Source organism: Chelmon rostratus, chromosome 17 (genome assembly GCF_017976325.1).
Source record: "Chelmon rostratus isolate fCheRos1 chromosome 17, fCheRos1.pri, whole genome shotgun sequence".
Lineage (NCBI taxonomy): Eukaryota > Metazoa > Chordata > Actinopteri > Chaetodontiformes > Chaetodontidae > Chelmon > Chelmon rostratus.
The window spans coordinates 8,989,364-9,006,054 of NC_055674.1; the positions used below are offsets into that span (position 1 = coordinate 8,989,364).

Sequence of the window (16,691 nt, forward strand, 5' to 3'; positions counted from 1 at the left end):
AGGGGCATGACGATTATGTTGTTTGCACAAAAGATGCTTCATGCTTTGGACTGTTCATCATAGGCAGCAGTGGATCTTAATCATTTATTTCTAGTATGATAAGGAGGTATTAATTCCTCTTCATTTTGAGAAATCAGAGACAGATTTAATAAAAATCAGTGTGATATCAGGATGAACACAGCATAAGGGAATGAGACGTTTGTGTGCGTTAGTGTGTGAGTATGCGGTTATGTTTGTGCGTCACAGTCCCAGGTGTCCATCACGGTGGAAGACTACGAGGACACCAGAGAGCCCAGGGAGCCCCTGTTGTCCCGGACCAGTGCTCATCGTAACTCCACCTCCTCGGAGCCCGTCTCCACCTCTTCCCACTCCTCAGACCACCCCCTGCTCAGGAGGAAGAGCATGCAGTGGGCCCGGCGGCTGAGCAGGAAGGGGGGTCGGGGCTCCAGCGCGGCCAAGGGGGGTCCGGGCAGCGCGGCGGAGAGGATCAGCCAGCAGAGACTGACGCTGTTCCGGCGCTCGGAGAGGCAAGAACTCAACGCCCTGGTGCGAACGAGGATGAAACACTTGGGCCTTTCTCCAACTGGATTCAGTAAGTCTGTGTCAGCCTGTGTGCCAAAGTGTTCTGCTCCTGATCTCAAGTTTGGTTACTAGTGGTTGAATGTAACTGAGTACATTTACTCGAGTACTGCACTTAAATATCTGGAGGTAGATGTACTTTACTGTCATTTAACTTCAGTATTTTAAACTACTTTATACATCTTACTAATACTACTACTATAATATTATCTACTAAATATTGTACTTTTTACTCCACTACATTTATTTGACAGCTGTAGTTACTAGTTACTTTACAAATTAAGATTTACATAAATAAACATATGATAATCTTATAAATACAGTGGATTGTTAAAGAGTAAACCAGCCTTTTTTTAGGACTGCACCTAATTCTTGTTTTCTAATTATTTAATTAATTATTATTTGCACTGTTGAATTAATTGATCAGTTCTCTCTATAAAATGTCAGACAATGGTGAGAAATCAGCATTTCAGCAAAGGTGACATCCTAAAATGTCTTGGTTTGTGCAGAACTCAAAGATGTTCAGTTTTCTGTCATAGAGGGAGAATTATTTGCATTTAAGCAGCTGGAATCAGATCATTTTGACCTTTTTTTCCCTAAAAAATGACGATTAATCGATCATCAAAATAGTTGCTGATCACGTTTCAGATGTATTCCATATTTAACAAAAAAGGCAAAGATTAGGAGAAATTAAAAAAATAAAAATTTGTGTAGGAGAGCATTGTTTTTTCTTCTTTCCCACCCCATTAATAATCACATGACCACTCAGATTTATCTTAGGACCCTTTGGACCCTTGATCCCTATTTTGGGAACTGCTGGACTGTGTGTAACGGTGTGTAAAGTAGTTAAAACATGCTCCACCTCCACCAGCTACACCAATAAAATGCTACATGTGCATAAATACATCAGTAATAAAAACCTAATGATGTCATACATAACTAGAAGGCCAACAGTCCTCTCTCCTATGATATGCAAACCTGCAGGTTCAGTTTGTGTGTTATGTGTGTTTACATAGCCACACCTTAGCTATTTAATTCTACAACTGGCCATGCTTTGTCACTGCTGGACTTTACTACCGACTGCTGGAACTCTACTAGATCTTAAGATTTAAAGCATTCATCCCACCAAGCTACCAATCTTGCAACAAGAATAAAAAATAATTGATGTTTCCGCTGCTTCCTTTCTGTACTATGACTACTTTTACGTTAGATTCTGTAAATACTGTATTTTTGCTGAATTAGGATTAGAATGCACTACTTTTAACTGCAGTGAAGTATTTTTACATTGTTGTATCTTACGTCAGTAAGAATCTGAGGACTTCTTCCTCCCCTGTTGTTTATATTCTGTTTCTCTCTGTGTATTCCGCTTGTGTCCATTTTTATCTAAGTTTGTCTTCCTGTTTTGTGACTCATGGTAACGTAGCCTCTTTTCTGTGTTCACGGATGTTGCACAGCCTGCTGTATGTCCTGTGCATATTTTATTTCCTGCCTCACTCACCTCTTTTCTTCCTGTGTCAGATGGGATGACAGACCAAGGGAACAGATTGTCTTATATCCTCATCAACCCTTCTCCAGACACCAGACTGGAGCTGCACGACGTTGTGTGAGTGCATACAGCTGAATATCATTAATAGCACTATAACATGGCCACAGCGTGAAAACTACAAATGTTACAGAATTGGATTTGTCTGTGGCCCATCTGCAGGTACCTTATCAGACCAGACCCCCTCTCTCTGGTACCCAATCAGGGCGGCAACAGGAAGTGCAGCGCCGGGCTCTCAGAGAGCCACAGGTTCGATATGCAGGACAGCACCCATCTGTGAGAGACAAAAAAGACAAATATACTGTCAAAGCACTGCCAGAGAGAGGAGACACAACAACACACTCTGGAGAGAGAAGCAGGAATCAAGGAGTGGTGAGACAGAAAGGAATGCAGCCAGATGGCACACAGCCCTCGTATTTTCTCCACGTTCGGTCTCGGTGAACTCAGAGGCGCCGGACATGCATGGACCTTTTCTATAACGATGGGAATGTTTTATTTATGCACCTTCCTATTTTCAAAGCGGAGAACTGTGGACACAAGTGCATTTAATGAAAACCTGTATGTATTTATATCTGTGTACGTGCATGTTATGTACTGCATCGTGTGTGGTTGTGTGTACTGTGTGTAAGTGTGCGGATGAATGTGTGTGTGTGTGTGTGGTTATGGATCAAGAGCAAGACACTGCCAATTTCATCTGGACAGCCGAAGGAAATCTGCTGCCAAATGAAAGTCAAGGGATATTTTGTGTGCGTGTGTGTATGTGTGTGTGTGTCCTCTGTGTCCGCGGTGTGTTTTTCTTACACTTAATGTTGTTTGAAGTATTTGAAAGTGACACTACAGTGCACACACCCTGTGTTGTTTCCTTTTTTTTTCTTGTTTTCATAAAGCCTTTTGGAAACTTTATACCTGTTGCTTACACAGTCAAACGCACACACATTTGTTTCATGCTCACCAGCAGCGGAGGAATCCAAAGAGCTGTCTCAATACTGGGCATACTATAAGTAGGCAGCCAGCATGCATCGTCAGTGCAGGGCATTCATTCACATCGAAGTCTGGAGTATTTTATTGCCTTCAGTTGGATGAGTTCTCTTAGAACAAACCTGTTCCTGAGTTTATTGTTCGCCTGTCTTTTCTGAAAGTCACGCTCTCTCTGCTTCTGTCACTCAGCGTGAGCCGTCATGCCGCCAGCTTGCTTTTGCTGACATGCATGTTCCAGATGCAGGGGATGGACAAAATAACGGGAACATATATAACAACAGTATAATGCCATCCAGTATAACAGCCCTGCAATAAATACGGCCTTCGTGGAGCTTATAATGCAACATTTTTGAGCTGGTGTCAGAGAGACGTTCATTCAGCTCTCAGTTTCCAAGCCAGTTTATGAGCTTTACAATTAAATATTTGCTGTATTTATTGCACACTGCAATAAATATCCACTTTTCAAGTCATTTGTTTGCTCATTAAGAATTCAAATCTATAATATAATTAGACTGTCAGCCAGAGGAAATCTCATTACTCTGAAAACAAATGAAAAATGTGCCAGTGGAGTGAGATCATTCTGCTCGTTTTCTCAAACTAGTCCACCTCGTTTAATAGGTTTTCAGTTGTTTAAAGAAACGTGAGATTTTAATCTGTTATATTGAAGTGAATTACTTGTTAGGTCAGACGTTTATGCTGTTTGTTTACCAAGGATTTGGGAGCCTCTGTGAATCTTTTGTCAGAACTTCTGAATGTGCCGTTTCATATAGAAATGGTGCGGCCGTGTGGTGGGAATGCCAGTCGGCGTCCCTGCCAACACCACTCCTGTAGCTTTAGTGCCAATATAACAGATGACAAATATGTACATATTAAAGTCAGTCATCATAGCTTGTCATTGCTTTATTGCTGTTTTGTTATCAGTTTGTGCCGCCATAGCCACAATCTTATTTCACTCGTTAATAACTTTAGTCGTATGTAAAAACACTTTATTCCTAATGAATCACTCAGCTGTCGGACACAGTTTGTTTGCACATTCCTGAGCTTATGTTCATGACTCACACTAAACGGCTCTAATTCAATGACTGTAATGTCCCAAAGCTCACAGAAGACCACAAAATACTGCAACATGTGTTGCATTAGTTAGTGTATGCATCCATATGACTTGAATTATCAAGGTGTAACATGATTCTTCATGTTCAGGCTGTTGGGTAAGTTTGTGTGGGACAAAAACTTAAAGTGCATTTTTAAATGGAGCTCAGGTCACTGGACTTTTCCATTATATTCATCACCAGGAAGTCCTTGACTGTGTGTGTGCTGCTTTGCTTTGTGAGCTTTGCAAAGCCAACATGATCAACACACTCCTCTTAATGCAGCATATATAAACATTATGACATCTTCATCTTATCAGAAAGTGAGCCAACCCCCGCACTCGCTTTTACTTGTCATGGTGACTCGCTCGGATTTTGAGGAAGAGCGGAAGCTGGATGATAAACGCTGCTGCATGAGAGCATGGGTGTGGCCAAGCTGAACGCCAAACACCCAACAGAGGCTTTAATATGTGAGCCCAGAAAGAGAACTGTGCAAACTGAGGTAGACGAAATGGCAGCGCAGCCGGTCAGCGTGCTTATCACTGGAGCCAACAGAGGCTTGGGCCTGGAAATGGTGAAGCAAATGATGGAGGCCGACTGTCCAGTGAAAAAGCTGTTTGCCTGTTGCAGGGACCCAGATGGACCCAGGGCTGAGGTGAGTTTTTACCTCCTCTGTGCTTCATTGTATTTCTAATCCCTAAATTATGGAAAGAAAAAAAATCTTTTTAAATGATCTTGCAAACCACAAAGTCGCAGTCTTTGTGTATTTACAGGCCTTGCGAACACTGGCGAAGAAGCATCCTAACGTCATCCACATCATGCGTCTGGGTAGGACCTCTCTGTTCCTCTGTTACAGTCTATTATTCTCCTTCCTGCTGCCATGTTCACGCTGGCCTTGACTCTATGAATAGCACCGCGTTGTGATCTTTATCTGACTGTCTTTCTGTTGATGACTGCCCCCGGTGCTCCACTTTCTTTCTCTCTCTGTCAGATGCCACTGACCTTAGTAACATAAAGCAGTGCGCCCAGCAGGTGGGCTCTGTGGTCGGGACGGACGGCCTCAACCTGCTGATTAACAACGCGGGGTTCCAGGACAAGAGCATCCTACAGGAGACCACTCCCGAGGACATGCAGAATTCTTTCAACACCAACGTCATGGGCCCTACGTTCATCGTTAAAGTAAGGGAGTGGAAAGGTGTCATGTCTGAAACGCTTCAATGCTGCATTTTTTTTTTTTTCAATTTAAAGGAAGGAAATTGGGTGATGCCATCTGCGCGCTGAAAGTTTTCCGTTTCCTCTTGCTGACTTTCTTGCTGGTGGCCATCATTAGGAGTTCCTGCCTCACCTTCGTGCAGCAGCGAAGGCCAGCAAGATGCCGGGGATGTCCAGCAGGAAAGCGGCGGTCGTCTGCATCTCCTCATCACTGGCTTCATTGGAGTCTGTCAAAGGCTCATACGCCCTCTTCCCCGCCATCTCCTACCGCATCAGCAAGGTTAGCAACAACCCCTCCAATGCTGTGATCTGCCACTCGCAGGCCTCATCTCGCGGTTTGACGGGTGAAACTGTTCACCCATTGCCTTAATCGACCTGTCTTCTCATTTCCCTCCCCCTCCTCTCTTGTCAGGCCGGTCTGAACATGATGGCGGCGTGTGCTGCAGAGGAGCTGAGGAGGGATGAGATCCTGTTTTCTTTGCTGCACCCTGGCTGGGTGCGCACCGAAATGGGTGGAGAGGAGGTGAGTCAGCAGTTTTCACTGACCCTGCCGGTCCAGTCATAAAGGAGACAATAAAACAACTGCAGAGGAGCCAAAGTCGGCTCTGAATGATGAGTTTACATTATTAAATGAGAAGCACAATATCAACAGCACATTTCACACACGGTAGTTTTGAGATCTTTTTACACGGCGGGCTTCATTCACAGTGCAGGATTTCAGGTCACAGGTTTTGCTTTTCACACTCCTGATACGACTTTGAACAAGTAATCCACCTGTGGTAATCCAGATGCTCTGAACAATACCAAAGCAGGACTATCAAGTTAGACAGATACCCGTTATGAAATACACCATGAAACGTTGCTCGTTATTTGCAAATCACAACGGAATCAGATTCAGTTTTCTTTTACAGATTAAAAACCAGTTCACCAGGATACAGCACAACTATTCCCATAGCGCCACATATCTGCCTAACTCACTGATTTTTCTTTGCGATTGTCATTTTGAAGAAGTTTGCAGCATGATCGCAGACGTCCTCCATGTTTCCACTTGCAAACACAGAGTGACATAAAAACCACATCAATTCTGATGAGACTGTTCAGATCGAATCAGACGTGGATCACAAAAGAATGCAGGTCAGGGTTGATAATCACGGAAGCTGAAAAAGGCTGGGCTCGCAATTACGAGTTCAGGAGCTGATTATTTCATTATCTGGAGAGAGCAAAGCTCGTTTTCTCATCATCAGGGGTTCATTTATCTCGTTATCTCAAACAGACAAAGGGCTGTTCCTCCTGTTCTCACTCATAAAGTGTATTAGAGATAAGGAGGGCCATGCCAGCATGCATTGACAGTGTTTTAATGGTAGTAACTGATTTAAGCTGAGCACATCAGATCAAGGAATTCTCATTACTGATCCCTCCATTAGACTTCAATCTTACTTATTTATATGCTTTATTAAACGCCCACCACTGTGAGTAGTTTCTCTTCTACGCCAACGAGATTTCATCACACATCTGCTTTAAATTGACCACTGTAAGCCATGATGGAAATACCCTCACATCAAATCACCTGGGAAAACATTCTTACAACAAATGGCGAACGTTGATCAAAAGTTCACATCGTTTGCCTTGAAACAGAGCAGTGTGTTCATGTCATGGTCCACTCTGATCAATCTCACAAAGCGTTTTTCTCCAGATGAATTAATATGCAGATATCTCCAGAAGTTGGCCTTCTTGAGCTAATGAGACAAATTACCACAAGAAAGTGAAAGCTTTGTTATCTTAGAATCATTTAATAATTATAGTAATTGTTTGCTGTTATCATTCATTAATGATGACAGCATTTTAAAGAATAATTGCAAGCACGACCGTTGGCGGCTTCTACAGAAAATGGCAGATTGAGCTTATTTTTACAGTTTTACGCTGACACTGGAAAACAGTTCAGGGTCACATTTGAGGGGGAAAAGAAGCAGATCTTAATTGCTTATATCGCTTTAAGTGTGAATGAAGTTTATAACTGGTCTGCGGGTAGAAACGTTTTACTAACTAGGAGTGAGGAGAACTGACCCGCTGTGTGAGCCTTCCTGTTAACTGTGTGTTACTTCTGGCCACCAGGGGGAGATCGACGCTGCGGAGAGCGTGCAGAGGATGCTTCGCGTGGTGGCCTCGCTGACCGAGAAGCAGAGTGGAACCTTCCTGGACAATAAAGGCGGGAACATCCCCTGGTAGCTTTAAACAACCACACTGTGCTTCATCACGCTTCATCAAGTCAATCACTGAATGAACCCACGTGAAATAAACCAGTACCTGTCACATACTTTGCTTGTATTGTGCTCTTTTTATACACAAACATGCACTGACATCATCACATTGGGTAATTTGTTAAATTTAAACGCTTATATGTCCTCTGTGAGGTCAAATCACCACGTGGCACTGTTCCACACAGCCACCTTGACGGGGCAGATCTTAAGCGGGTTGGGGTTATTGCCGTTGATGTTGGCTCCAGGGCAGAAGAAGGGGTACATCTTCTCAGTGAAGAAGTCGGTGAAGGTGTAGATGGGCGTCATGCTGACAGGATTGGAGAAGGTCACCTCTCCAGAGTCGTAGTCCAGCTGCACCCTGACTCGGGTCAGCTCCCCCTCCAGGTGCAGCGGGGTGCTGGGCCTCGTCATGGCCGAGTACTCGCCTTCGTAGTGCGAGATCATCCAAAAGCCGCCCTCGGGACAGCCCGAGATGCGGCCTTTCCTGTCGACGGACCCCTTGACCACGCCGAGCATCCAGTCCGCCTTGTCGCCCACCTCCACCTCCCAGGCGTGGCGGCCCGAAGTGAAGCCCTCAGAGCCCAGCACGAACACAAAGTGGCCGAAACGTTCGGGATTGGCCGGGAGCTGCTGGAGGGATCCCCTGTTGGTGACGCTGGTCAGGTCTGAGGAGAGGGACAACCACGAGTAGGCAGTGTTGGGGTCCAGGGTGATGGGCGCTGAAAGGGAAAGAGAAAAACCACATGGTGATTTAGTAATGTACACAAAAGAGGCACACCACTTTGTCCTCTTCCTCAGGGTCAAACGATTCACTGAATAATAGTGATAGCGAGCGCTTACTGTACTGAACCAGGTCCACCATCTTCTCCCACACGTGGTATTTGAGGGAACTGACATGCTTGGCCACATTTATAAGAGCACCTGACAATTTTCCTGGATCCTTCTGTGGGATCTGTGCTCTGTGAGACGACAACCACACACAGGAATCAACGTATACTGAACAGCTGGTGAGCTGAATCTGGTAGAAACAGATGCAGAATATTAAAAAGCAGCTACCTTTTCTTTGTGTTGGCATAGTTCTGAAATCAAAAGAGAGGACATTATAAACTGTGCGCACCATCGGATGAATTCAGAGAGAGAAGCGGACAAAAAAACACTCTCACCTTAAGGAAGAGAGCGTCGCTGGAAGCTATCTCATTCTCTATGGCGATGATAGCGTGAGAGAAGGTGAGGATGCCGCTGGTGATGCTCTCCGTCTTCTTCCTCACCAGGTCTTTCTTCTCCTCGTCCTCCTGCTGCAGGGCGGCCAGTCGAGCCGCCTCTTCTTTCTGCAGAAACTCCCGCAGCTCCTCAAACTCCTCTTTGATCTGCTTTTCTGTGGCCTGAGTCTGGTTCTAGCACACGTGGACATTAAGTGGAATCAGGATTCGGCGAATGCGCATTAATGTGACTGATAGTGAGTTGTAGTCTTATCAGCCTCAGCTGCATCTCCTCCTTTGGGACTGCTTTAATTCAATAAGGGATCATTACCATGTGTACATCATGAAAAGCAAGTGTCCCTTATACTTTGTGCACTCAATACATTCCCTGGCCATAAAATAAAATGACCACAATACCCTTATGTGACCCTGCAGTGTCCTCATTTCCTGTATTTGATACTTCTAAACGCATCACTAAGACACACCCTCTGGATTTAATCTTCTTTTCTTTGTTTCATCATAATAATCCTGATTCAAAACCTTTTCCGCAATGGCAAAATTCCCAACTTAGCATTCTTGTTATTGAAACCAGGAGGCTTTTCTGACACCTTGGCTGACATGTTTACACAGCAACAGCTTCAGTCATGTCACTGGTCATGCTGGTCCTGGAGTGTCTCAGGGATCTCTGTGTGTTTATTGATACCTTGATGTGCACAGTTGTGTCATCACACTCCTGCTTGGCTTCATACAGGCAGCGCAGGTTCTTCTTCAGGGGAATCAGCTCTGCCTTCAGCTCTGCCTAAAGGGCGAGGGCAGAGTGTCAAACAAGTGTCCGACAGCGGTGGCTGAAAATGATCCTCAGATTATTCTGACGGTGAGCGTAAAATGTTAAATATTTCTGATGTTTCTGACTTTGCACAGCTACTCAGATGAGACATCTGGAAGAACCACTTTACAGATCTTACTGTATTTCCAGTAATTATTAAAAAGTTGGTTTAAAACCACAATAAAATGCAGCTAAGCGAGAGCACGTTACCTTGAGGTCCTGGGCTCCCTCTTCCAGGGGACACACTCGGTGTCCCTGATGCTTCTTGGAGGTGTGACACACACAGCAGAGGGCTTCAAAGTCATCCAGACAGAAGAGCTTGAGAACTTCCCCATGCGCGGTGCACTTCACCTCCACCCTCCCTGCCTGCTCCTCCGCCCCGCCAGCCCACTCTCCAGCTGGGCCCGTCCTGCCCTCCTGCTCCCTCAGGAAGGTGTCGGCCACGTTCTTCAGCGCCAGGCTGACCGTGGGCTCCGTCAGGGAGCACTTCCTCCTGCAGACGGGACACTCGCGCCTGGCCTTCTTCTTGTTCCAGAACTGCTGCAGGCAGGCTCGGCAGAAGCTGTGGCTGCACTTGAGCACCACGGGGTCCTTGAAGATCTCGCAGCAGACTGGACAGGACAGCTCCTCTTCCAGCATGGAGCCTGACCGCGAGGAGGCGGCCCGCGGTCGAAGGGCTGAGGCTACCTTGGGACTCTGGAAGAAGGAAAGTTTTCCAGGCTGGGAGGAAGCACGTGGGCGCAGCGCCATGGCAGGTTCCTGTTGGCGGGAGACCGCTTTTATGTGGTTGTTTGCCGTGGAAAGTGCTCTGTTGGGAAGAATTGCTCCTCTCTGAATGCAGCGAGTCCACAGAGCAATCTGGACACAGGTTATGAGCGAGCACGCTTATAGATCAACAGGGACCTGAAGAACAGGTTTACTTCACTTCTAGTAAATAAAGGACATGTCACCACCCCTCATCTGCACGCCACACCAGGGTTCTGTGAAAGGGGGCAGCTGAGTCAAAAGGGGAGTTTTTATTCTTCAGACATAAAGCATGAATGTTGCTGGAAGTGCTCGGACAGCTGTACAGTCAGGTGCTGGTGATAAAGGAGTAAACAGAAATCAGAACAGGTGCAAAGGTTTTAAGTGTTGAACTGGGACAAACCTTCCTGGATTTAAACATGAGGCCTGACGGTGACCCTGCTTAGCTTGACCATCACGATCAAGTTCCCCACAGTGTGTCTTATTACAGTGCCTCTGATGGCCCGCTGTCACCCACAGCGATTTCGCTGTCTACTTAAATGTCGTGTATATTTCAGGAGGACACAGGAGTGAGAAAAAACACACACACACACACACACACATACATACATACATACACACCCAGGGGTGGTTTCTGTGACTGCTGGAAAACACTTATACAGATGACTGCATTGATCTGATCTCAAGAAAACCTTTTAGACCCAAAACCAGTGTGATCCCAACTCCAGACTGCAGAGCACGGCGTTGCATTCAGGAAAGACCAAACAGAAGGAAAACTGCCTTGTCAATGTTATTATTGCATTATAATTGGACATTGACAACAGTGTAATACAAAGCCATCAAAATAACGTGTTCTTCTCAGTGTTACAGTGTTCTAGCATCAGTTTCATGACATAACCCATTTAGATATTCATTAACTCTGAAGAGTGAAACAAAACTACAAAATAGCTTCATACATTTGGATATACTGAAAAGGTTAACACCAAAAAGTTTGGGTTTTTTTTAAGACGTGTTTACCGACGCCGAGTAGTTGGTGCAGCATTGCCTGTTTTTTCTCTCCGTGAACAACACAAGTCACTGCGACGCGAGATGCAAGTTTGGTATCGTTCTGCTCCAATGACAGGATTCTTGATTTTTCAGCACCATGCTCCCTAATGCATACTTCTAAGAAAAAAAGTACAAAATAAATTGCATGAAATGAGAAGAAATGAAGGCATTTTGTTCTTCACAGATTCCTTTTTCTTTTCTTTTACACGATTACTCCATGTCATGACTTCCTCTTCGTTAATACTGCCTTCTGTAATGCTTCCAAACAACGAAGTAGTTGTAACACCTGATCAAATTCTTCATGTTCCACAAACCTTGTTTTAAAATAGACATCACATCACTTTATATGAAAACACTAGCTATAAAAAAAAAAATAATTCAACACAATCCACAAACCTGGAAACCAATCTGCTTCTCATTCTCCTATAATGACCAGGGCTGCAACGAAGGATTATTTTCATTATCGATCGACTATTTAGTCTATAAAATGTCAAAAAAATTGTGAAAATTGCTAATTAAAATTTCCCAGAGCCCAAAGTGACGTCTTCAGCTTGATTCTGTTGTTCAACCAACAGTTCAAAACCCAAAGGCTCTTCAATTTACTATCATAAATGACAGAAAGATGAAATAAAAAACTGCACATCTTTATATTTAAGAAGCTGGAACCAGCAAATATTTGACATTTTTGCTTGAAAAATGACTGAAACAATCAATCGATCATCAAAATAGTTGGCGATTAATTGTCTTTCGATCGACTATTTGGCCAATCGTTGCAGCTCTGTGACCTTTAATAAAAGGAAATTAACACTGATTTTCTGTAACTCTGTCAAGTGTATGAAAGTGAGACTGGAATGAGCTGCAGTTTGGAGTGTTAACAGTGAACGAACATCGCTGATCTTTAATCAGTGAGCTACACATGACCCTTTTTCAACAACGTTTCTTTCTTTTACCAAAATAAAAGATCATAAAACCAGCAGAATTCATTATGAAGATAAAAATATAACAGCACATGCTTGTAAAACTGATCCATATCAGTAACATCGAGTGGTTCAGGACGACACTGTAATTCAGGGAGGCCGACGCCTTGTACTGTGCAATAACTGTGCCGCTTACCAGGTGAGGTACAGTGCAATCTGTTCACTTCTGTTGTTGGTTTACAGCGCAGTGCAACACAGTGCAACGTGGGGGGGGCAAGTATCAAATATCTACTTTGTGTTAGCCGTTGCCTTTCATTTCTCCCACATTAGAGACTTGTGCTGTACTTTTTCCACTGCCAGCAACTACAACAATGACATGCAGGGTCACGTGATGTGGTCAGAGGGAATGCTCATCGGCGTGCTTGTAGGTTCTGGAAAAAGCCGGAAGACAAATAAAAGCACTTGGGAAGGCATCACAAGTCTTCTTCTCCCATTAACTGGCATTATGCTCTTTGTGTAGGCAGAGTCTCCCAACAGGGTACACTCGAAATGAAAAATAGGAGTATACACTGGAATAAAAACAAAATCATGACGGTAGTGTTGTGTTTCCTAGTAGTGCTGAATGTTGTAGGTGTGACGCACACACACAGGCTGTTCTGCTGCATTAGTGTCTGCGGTTACACCCGTCCAACCTTCGCATCGCCGATGGCGCCCCAGACGTCGAAGACAAATTCGTCTGGGAAGGCAAAGTCTCCCAGGGTTTCGTCTAAAGCCTCGGCAAACTCATCGGGGTTCTTTTTGTCCTTTCCCAGCTCCACCATGGTTGCCGCTGAGGAGACGGAGAGAGGTCAGAGCACACTTAGTGGACAGCAGGTGACGCGAACTAATTCTGACACCTGTAGAGGCAGCACACGTACCCAGCTCGCTGTCTCTGATGCCCATGTAGCTCTCAAGCAGGTCGTCCACCTTCTCGATGGCCTTTTCCTCGAACGCAGAGGGCTGGAGAGACGAAAGCCCAACACACAGGGTCAGGCTTGTGCAGAATTATGCACATTAAGACCTGCTATTTGTCCAGGGGTGTAATCACACTCACCAGTTCTTCCACAGTGGCAGGGCCTTTGGAGCGCAGCCGCAGAGTTCCTCTGCCGGTCCCCAGCTGAACCCCTGATGCCGACCTGGACCCTCCAGACCGCTGGCTGATCATATCTACACACAGTGATTAAACACAGATCCCTAAGCTCTGTGCACAACCTAAAATCTGATTTCCTGCTGTTATTCTTCAACTTTTACACTTCTTACCCCACAATCCTGCCTTTTTAGACAAACTCATCTTGCTCTCACAGCACATTTCTGATTATTTGTGCTTCAGTTGTGAGTGAGTACAGTTTGTTTGAATCTGTAGGATCCTTTTCAGGCTGTTTCACATTCTAACTAAAGAAAATAAACCGAAAGGCCACCTACATGCTTCAATAGGCCACGCTATGCTTAATATGTGCAGCAAGGGCGCTTTTTCATTAAGTCGGGCTTGTGTGTCCTTATTTTATGCAATAAGATTTTAGATTTTCATCTATAAATCTGGAAGCAGCACTGAGAACCAAAATAAGGGGTAAAATAAACATAGAGTATGGCAACTGACACGTGACGAAAAGTTAAATACAGCTTTCATAGTCATGTGTGACAGCATTATTTGATTTCAGTGACGGCTAGACTTCTCCTGTAGGAGGAAGAGGGAGAAAATGTGAAGCTGAACTAACAAATACTTCACTTTTCCTCCTCCCACACTTACCAAAGGCCTTCAGAGGCTCCGTCAGCTTGATGGTGAACTCCTTCCCTTTGGGTAGCTCCTTCAGCATCTTGGCCACCTCATAGTGTCGGCATCCGATCAGACGATGGCCGTTGATCGACTCGATCATATCGCCCACGTTGATGACCTGGATCTGGTGGATGACGCTCCCCTCGCGGATCCTCTGAAACCAGCAGAAGCTAAATAATTATCTAGTACACCATCCGACCAGTCACTCTCTCCCTTCCACATGCAACCTATTGACATTTATAATTCTGTGCAGTAATTATTCCCTAACATAGTCCAGGATCATGACTTTTCCTGTGGACTGTTGAGTCAAAGAAAGCATTTTGTTGTCACCTTGATGAAAGCGTAGCCAGCTCCATTATCAGTGATCGTCAACCCTAGTGCATCCTCTCCTTTGTACACCTCTATTTCCTTCCGCTGTCCTTTTATGTGGGCAAAAATAAAGTCCTCTAGCCCAATCTGACCTCCCAACAGTTTGTCCATGTCCACCTTGTGAGTGTTCAGTGTGCAAAACATAACCTGTGGAGAGACACAACACACAAAAGTTACCATAATGCTTTCTCAACCCATTTATCCTCACTCCCATCACAATGAGCAGAACGGCTCACCTCAGACGGAGGTATCCCAAAGGCCTCACCGATCTTGGCATAGAGCTCCCGCACATTACTGAAGCCCTCGATGCGGCCTGTGGGGCTGCCGTGAGCGAGCTGAGTGTGGAAGATGAGGCGAGGTCGCATGCTGCTCGGTGGAGGTGGCAGGCCTTCGGAGGTGGCACCTTCTCCCAGGCCGACAACACCTCCATCTAGGTCATCCATACCTGGCACATTGAGACCTGAGCGGATGGGTTCCGCTTCCTCGTTCTCGACCAGCGGGGACGCCTTCTTCCTTCTTCCCAAACCCAGAGGCATAGTAGTTGTGCAGGAAGAGCAGAGGTAGGGGAGGGGAGGAGGCTGCTCTGGGGGGTTATGCTATGATCCAGGCCAACATACACCTGTTCAGCCAAAACAGCTGGAGGTGTGTGGGATGTTTATGTCACAGTATGATCCTCCAGACCAGCTTGAAAGCTGTCTTAACCAGGTGCTGTATGGATTTAGAAATCCACACATCAGAGCAGCTTACATAGCTGGATCTGTCAAGTTCAGCCGCCTGCACTGGGTGGCCACCAACTGTAAAACAGAGAAAGAAAGTCCTCAATTCCCATTAATTTACCTAAGCATTGACATCTCGACTATACCAGCAGTTGAAATGTGCATCTCCTCGAAGTAGCATGTAATGCTGGTAGCATTACAGTCATGTTTTCATTAACACTGCCAAAATAGCCCTTCTTTAACGTTATACATTAGCTTGGACAGACAGAACATCAGACAGAGCTAATGTTAGCTGCTAGCCGTGAGCCACATTTTTACATATCTTTCACTTACGGCGACACAAACGCTGGCAACTCTCAAGTGGCTAGCGACTGAGCATGTAGCTACTGAAAACGGAAGCTAATCAAATCAATGACTGTTAATGCCTCTTGGTATTAAGTCGTTGCGTGAGTACTCCTGAAGTGGTCTGAGCAGCTGAGGTTAGTTAGCTAGCTTAACCATGGTGGCAAAACGCGAGCAAAAGGGAGTAAACATGGCAGGCCAGTCATTCTTACCGGAGCAGGAGTTTTAGCCAACTGTCGTTAGCTCTTCCTGCTAGCTTAGCCTGCTTACGGTGCTCCTGTGAGTTGTCCAAAAAACCCCACAACGTTTGAAAAATAAGTCCAGTATGTTGTGCTCCTCTGCTCCTGACAGGTTGACTTGGGCTGGGCAGATTGTGAGGTGAGTACAGTATCTGTGTGTCGGTATGCTGCTGAACATTTAGCTCTCTGCCAGCCCAGCAGGGGTGGAACTATGACGCCTTCAGGTTTCCTCGTAAAACACAAGCCCCAGTGGAACTGTTCTAAAGCCTGTGCGTATTACTTCAGAAAAAGAATGAAGAGGGGGAAAATATGAGTCATGGCTGGTCTGTTTTACACTAATTTTTGTATTAGAGGCATTTTAAGTTAGCCCATTTGTTGCGTCACAATCACAAGTATTGTCATTACATCAGAGGCATGCTTGTCCTGTCTGTTTGGAAAGTTTTATTTTCATAAAGTGTTAGTATGCAGCTATGCCTGCATTAAAGCTTGATAAAGTTAAAGTTTGCCATACGAGCGATGATTGTCGTAAGTGTTCAATGCCATCTGGACATCATGGCGCATAACTACGCCTTTCTACTGTAAGAGTTTTATTTTGAAGGTTATACCGGAAGTCTTAATATGCTCTTCTGTCGGACTTGACGGGACTCACTGTGGCCACGAGCAGTCAAGAAAAATAGTGATTTTTGCTGTAAATTTACTGTAAATCGCATTGTAAGACGGTAATCCGTGGATAAGTGCTCATCATAACTGTCCTTTAAAACTACGTTCTTCATCAAACATGTTTTTATTTTGTTTTTTAGGAAGTAATGTGTGGTTCCAAT

General features: G+C 44.9%; 4 protein-coding genes across 6 annotated transcripts in view; 2 read left to right on the top strand and 2 right to left on the bottom strand.

Moving 5' to 3' along the window:
- The window catches only part of LOC121620341 (potassium channel subfamily T member 2), a 35,991-nt gene extending 33,574 nt beyond the window's left edge, over nucleotides 1–2,417 (top strand). For both annotated transcript variants that reach the window (XM_041956358.1, XM_041956361.1), the window contains 3 exons: nucleotides 247–592; nucleotides 2,098–2,182; nucleotides 2,285–2,417. In XM_041956358.1, the coding sequence (XP_041812292.1) occupies nucleotides 247–592; nucleotides 2,098–2,182; nucleotides 2,285–2,402 (549 nt within the window). In that variant the 3' untranslated portion in view covers nucleotides 2,403–2,417. The remainder of the gene's footprint in view (nucleotides 1–246; nucleotides 593–2,097; nucleotides 2,183–2,284) is intronic.
- Nucleotides 2,418–2,541: 124 nt separating this feature from the next.
- On the top strand, nucleotides 2,542–7,723 carry LOC121620345 (C-factor-like). The gene is made up of 7 exons (XM_041956369.1): nucleotides 2,542–2,680; nucleotides 4,509–4,843; nucleotides 4,962–5,016; nucleotides 5,180–5,367; nucleotides 5,519–5,680; nucleotides 5,813–5,923; nucleotides 7,513–7,723. Exons 2-7 carry the CDS (start codon nucleotides 4,610–4,612, stop codon nucleotides 7,624–7,626), a joined length of 864 nt encoding a protein of 287 aa, XP_041812303.1. The 5' UTR covers nucleotides 2,542–2,680; nucleotides 4,509–4,609; the 3' UTR covers nucleotides 7,627–7,723.
- On the bottom strand, nucleotides 4,034–10,564 carry trim35-12 (tripartite motif containing 35-12). Of its 2 annotated transcripts, XM_041956366.1 has the most exons (6): nucleotides 9,894–10,564; nucleotides 9,561–9,656; nucleotides 8,822–9,052; nucleotides 8,715–8,737; nucleotides 8,499–8,617; nucleotides 4,034–8,377 (listed from the first exon to the last, which is right to left on the bottom strand). In XM_041956366.1, exons 1-6 carry the CDS (start codon nucleotides 10,431–10,433, stop codon nucleotides 7,818–7,820), a joined length of 1,569 nt encoding a protein of 522 aa, XP_041812300.1. In that variant the 5' UTR covers nucleotides 10,434–10,564; the 3' UTR covers nucleotides 4,034–7,817. The 2 variants fall into 2 exon arrangements, with proteins under 2 accessions (XP_041812300.1, XP_041812299.1); XM_041956365.1 differs by lacking the exon at nucleotides 8,715–8,737 and having other exon boundaries at nucleotides 8,499–8,676.
- Nucleotides 10,565–11,216: 652 nt separating this feature from the next.
- gipc1 (GIPC PDZ domain containing family, member 1) lies at nucleotides 11,217–16,065 on the bottom strand. Its single transcript, XM_041956921.1, has 7 exons — nucleotides 15,844–16,065; nucleotides 14,810–15,367; nucleotides 14,535–14,720; nucleotides 14,178–14,358; nucleotides 13,485–13,597; nucleotides 13,309–13,390; nucleotides 11,217–13,220 (listed from the first exon to the last, which is right to left on the bottom strand). The coding sequence occupies exons 2-7, from the start codon at nucleotides 15,107–15,109 to the stop codon at nucleotides 13,069–13,071; spliced, it is 1,014 nt and encodes a 337-aa protein (XP_041812855.1). The 5' UTR covers nucleotides 15,110–15,367; nucleotides 15,844–16,065; the 3' UTR covers nucleotides 11,217–13,068.
- Nucleotides 16,066–16,691: the final 626 nt, after the last annotated feature.